Source organism: Jaculus jaculus, chromosome 5 (assembly GCF_020740685.1).
Source record: "Jaculus jaculus isolate mJacJac1 chromosome 5, mJacJac1.mat.Y.cur, whole genome shotgun sequence".
Taxonomy (NCBI): Eukaryota; Metazoa; Chordata; class Mammalia; order Rodentia; family Dipodidae; genus Jaculus; species Jaculus jaculus.
Window position 1 is genome coordinate 76,253,911 of NC_059106.1, and position 5,312 is coordinate 76,259,222.

Consider the following 5,312-nt stretch of genomic DNA (forward strand, 5'->3'; position numbering starts at 1 on the left):
CTGCAAGGACACTGAGAAATCTTGCTGGATCTGAGTTGATAACCTCCTTCATGTAGACCAGCTGACAGAAAGCTGGAAGAAGCCAGTCTGCATGCAGTTCAATGGGAGAAAGAGAAATCACCAGTGAAGATACTCAACAGTGGACACTGCAAGCCTTATAATTGGCCAGCCAGGACAAATGAGCCAGCAGGTGCAATAGTGGCAAATCTGTCATGGTGGAAACCAACTGCTCTCTAACTGGACTGGAGGCCCGCTCCATGGGAAATGAATACATCCCTGATACTGAAAACTTAAAACAGGGGTAGTCATGAGCCTTGGGGGTGTAGTGTTTGCTGTTGTCTGGCCAAATGTATATACTATGCTTATCAAACTGCCCAGTAAGCACTTCTGTTAATGTTCACACCCTTATATTAATGCTACTCTCACTTTTGGTTGAGAATCTTCTCTTTTCAGATGGCAGTGACATTGGGACAACTCAGGAGGTATCATGGTGATGGAAAGAAATGACCACATGCTCAGTACTGCAACATCTGTATCACACCTTCCAAGGCACAGGGTCTAATGCTGAAGAGGTGGCAGAAAGAATGTAAAAGCCAAAGGAAGGGCAAGACTCCATACAACATCATCCCTCCGGACACAAAATGGCCTGGAAATCCATGGCCTCACAGTGCCTCACACTATCTGCATAAGACCATCATAAGAGGAGGACAAGATTAAGACATCAAGAGTAAAAGAAAGACTGATTGAGACGGGGTCAGGGTATAATGGAGAGTGGAGTTTCAAAGGGGTAAGTGGGGGGGGAGGCTATTATTATGGGGTATTTTTATAATCATGGAAGTTGTTAATAAAAAAATTTTAAAAAGTTTGTTGGGGATGGAGAAATGGCTTGCTGGTTAAGGTGCTCACCTGCAAAGCCTAAAGACCCAGGTTCAATTCCCCAATGCCCACTTAAGCAAGGTGTACAAGGTGGCACATGCGTCTGGAGTTCCTTCACAGTAGTCAAAGGCCCTGGTGTGCCCATTCTCTGTTTCTGCCTCTTTCTGTCTCTTAAATAAATAATTAAAATTAAAGTTGGCCAAAGAAAAATACTTTCATGTAACCTGATATGATGCAGCTAATGTGTCAATGTTATCAACTACAGCAGTGTAATTTATAGCATCAGTCTCTTTTTGGGTGTTATATTACATTAATCATATATATAATATATAATTATATTGTATACTGCTTTGCCTTTTTATGATTTACACATTTGGCTCAAATACAATGCAGATGGCATATTCTTAGGGTTTCACACCCTGAGGTGCATCCTCCTTTCTCTTTACGGAAAGTAGTAACTATGACACTCTGGGCAAGATGTTGTCCACTATCCTACTCTTTATTCACTATTTTTTTTGTAATTTATAAATACAGTGTAGATATATATTTGTGGACTGTGTGTTTGACTCATTACTAGATTAATTCTCAGTATACATAGCATTTATATCAGTCAGCAGTCACTGAGAAATACAAGTTAAGCAGAAATACTTCATCATAAAAATTTGTCATTTGGATATGAAAAGCAAAGAGAGAATATGATAAGATATCCAGAAGTACCAAGAAGAAAATATAAACAGAAAAAAGCAACAACCCAGCCACCATTCGTAGGCTGAAGTGAGCACACAGTGATGCACTGAAGATCCAAGAGATGTCTCCCTCCCCACCATTGATCCTGGTGAACAAATAAAAACCAAGGTGAGGGGGGTGGGGAAAGGAAGAAAAATTCCTGAGATTCAGACTTCTTTATATTTTTTAAGACAGGCTCTTGTTTACCCCAGATGACCTTCAAATTCATTATATAGCTAAGGGTGCCCTTGAACTACAAAGTCTGGCATTATAGGCATGTGCAACTCTGCCTAGCAGAGATTAAGATTTTTACAAAGAGGCTTGGACTCCAGGAGTTCACAGCCTACCTGTGGGCACAGCCAGAGTTTGCATTGAAGAGACCCCCCATGCAGAGAAAGCATTGCTTAGGATGCAGGTTTGTAGACAAAGCATTAACTTAGTGGAACAGTTTCCTAGAGTTTCACTGTGAATGTAGCACACTAGAGTGTCCAAAAGAATAGCTTCTAGGAGGGGAAGTGTGGCTGAATTGCATCTCAGGTGTTTGTGAATTATTGAGGTCCTCCTAGTTGGTTGTTTTTGTTTTTTGAGGTAATGTCTCACTTTCTAGCCCAGGCTGATCTGGAATTCATTATATAGTCTGAGGGTGGCCTTGAAGTCACAGCAACCCACCTACTTCTGCTTCCAGTGTACTAGAATTAAAGGAGTGTAGTACCACACAAGGCTTTATAAATACCATCAAGTTTTACCATCAGTATTCTTTTTTAAAATTTTTTAAATTTATTTGCAAGCACACACATACACACACACACACAGAGAGAGAGAGAGGGAGAGAGGGAGAGAGGGATATGGGGGGGGGGTTAGAATTGGCATGTCAGAGCCTCCAGCCACTGCAAACAAACTCCAGACACATGCACCACCTTGTGCATCTGGCTTTATGTGGGCACTGGGAATCAAACACAGGCTGATATACTTGGCTAGCAATTGCCTTAACTGCTAAGCCCTCTCCTCAGTCCTGAACTGAGGTCCTTGTGGATTCCACCTCTGTGGCTTTCAAGCCCAGTGAGGAGGAGGCCTGAAGCCAGCTCCAGACATACTTTCCTACAGCTTGCTGCAGTTCTGAGCTCTCTATTATCTTGAATGGATGAATCCTCATATTGCACCAGCTGGCTGAGCTGAATGGATTGCATGGTGTCAGGAGATGGGGCCTATAACACACCAGGTAAATGTTGTGTAAGGTGGAGGGGAACTCGTACTGTAAGAGCTTCACTACCTGGGCCGCACGTGCTGTAAACTGGATGCTGCTAGACATGTGAATTTCTAGTTGCGTACCTTATGCTGAGGACTGAGATTGCATATGGCTACTTTGACCTCTTGTGCTTCAAGGCATTGTATTAGGCGTATACTCAAAATAATCCAATAATATAAGTATTATTAGCCATAGTTTATAGATAATGATACCAAGGCACTTGTGGAAGGTTATGCAGGAACTGATAGAGGGTCCAGAGCTGAAATTATGGCCTTTCTTCCCCCTAATCTGGCATTCTTGTCAGGCTACCATGTTTGGAAGACTTCTAGAAGAATGTGACCCCACCATGCTGATGCTTCCAGGGCAGAACCAGACTTGGGTTTCTGAATTCATCCTACTTGGCTTCTCCAGTGACCCCACGACCAGCAGGATCCTCTTCACTGCGTTCCTCATCCTCTACCTGAGCTCAGTCCTGGGCAATGGACTCATCATCACCCTCATCTGCCTGGACACATGTTTCCGCACTCCCATGTACTTCTTCCTCTGCATCCTCTCCCTGATGGACATGGGCTACGTGACCACCACCATGCCTCACATGTTGGTGCATCTTCTCTCTCACTCTCAGACCATCTCCTTTGCTGGGTGCTGGCTGCAGATGTATGTGTTTGGTGCCCTTGGTGGAACTGAGTGTGTCTTGTTTGTGGTCATGGCTTATGACTGGTATGTGGCCATTTGCTACCCACTGCACTACACTGTCATCCTCAGTTGGAACCTGTGCATACGGTTGGCAGCTGGGACATTGACGTGTGGTTTCCTTGCTTCTCTGATCCATACCATACATACAATGTGGATGCCATATTGTGGGCCCAACAAGGTCAACCACTACTTTTGTGAAGGCCCCTCAGTTCGAAACTTAGCTTGCATGGATACCCACCTCATTGAGATTGTGGATCAGGTCCTGAGTGCCATTTTTGTTTTTGCCCCACTTTCTCTCATTGTGGCCTCCTATGTTCATATTGCCACGGCCATTCTCAAGATCAAGTCCACCAGGAGCCACTGCAAGGCTTTCTCTACTTGTACCTCCCACCTAACAGTGGTCACCCTCTTCTATGCTCCAGCCACTTACATCTACATGAGACCCAAGTCCAGCTACTGCCCAGAGAGAGACAAGCAGGTCTCACTCTTTTACAATGTCTTCACATCCTTGCTCAACCCTGTGGTCTACAGTATGAGGAACAAGGACATTAAGCAGGCTTTGGTCAAGGTGATGGGACATGATAGGGTGAACTAAGATCCAAGAGAAACCTGGTCTGGATCATGCCATTATTGAGAATGAGATAGAATCTTTATTGTATAAAACAACATTGAACAAATACTGGTTTTGATTTGTGGGAGCAATGTTCCTGAAATCAACTGGCTGTGCTGTGGTGCAACAACACAACAAGGAGCTCAGTAACCATGGTTGTTCATATGGCAGGTCATTACTGCTAATATTCTATGCCATTGTAGATTGACGGTGGTCTTCTCTTGTAAGTGTCAGGTCTCAGCAATGCACACACGATCTAAAGAATTCCTGCAAGGCAATGTTTTCAGGAGAACAAGCAGACATAAGTTGTTCAGGCAACAAGCATATCAGGTGGGTAGTCAATGGGGTTTTATCCCTAACTCAAGGGTCCTGTCCTTCCTTCTGATTAATCAGAGCTTGGCCTCAGACTCTTACGTGATTGAGTATTTTTTATAGATAGGCACAGTATGTATGGGAAAATGAAACTTCAAATGTTTTCCATATAAGGGAATAGAAATTTTGGTTCCTGGAACAGCTGGCTCGGTGGGGACTTTTACTAACTGGAGTCTTTTCACAAAATGAATGTCTCTTTGTTAGGAGAGATAGTGTATCTTTCACATTTGTTTTAATTTTCTCTTCTTTTTGCAACATAGTCTCATTCTTTCCTTCAAATTTATTTAATCTCATTTGACTTTCATATCATGAAGTCTCCAAAAATAGTAGAATTTCTTGATAAGACACTGAGATTTGTTTACTTACAGCTGTTTTTATCTGATGTTGGATTAAACTCCCAGACACATTGGATAATAGTGTATCCAACCATGGTCATAATTCCTAGGACTATAACACGGGAAGTCAGAGCCGAGGTCATTATCCCTTTCCATTTTCCAAAACATTGCTACATGAGGTTAGGAAAGGTCATCTATTCTTGAGTTACTGGCCAATTCGCTAGCTATACTAGTTACCCATGGAGAGCTTTGATAATGGTACCATATTGTTGGGAATAAAAGTGCATCATAGTCCTTTTCACTTGCCCTGTTGCAAGAAACAATTCTTAAAGTGGATTTTGTTCTTGAACAGTGTCCCAGTAGATTTGATGACATTTGTTGGCCTGAGGTTTGATTTCTTTTTCTCCCCTCCCTCCAATAGGATTAAGAATTCTGATGTTGAAAACTCACA

At 42.7% G+C, this 5,312-nt stretch overlaps 1 protein-coding gene across 1 annotated transcript; it reads left to right on the plus strand.

Moving 5' to 3' along the window:
- The first annotated feature begins 3,194 nt into the window (after window positions 1-3,194).
- Window positions 3,195-4,139, plus strand: LOC123460859 (olfactory receptor 2A12-like). Its single transcript, XM_045150853.1, has one exon. The coding sequence runs from the start codon at window positions 3,195-3,197 to the stop codon at window positions 4,137-4,139; it is 945 nt and encodes a 314-aa protein (XP_045006788.1).
- The last annotated feature ends 1,173 nt before the right edge of the window (window positions 4,140-5,312 follow it).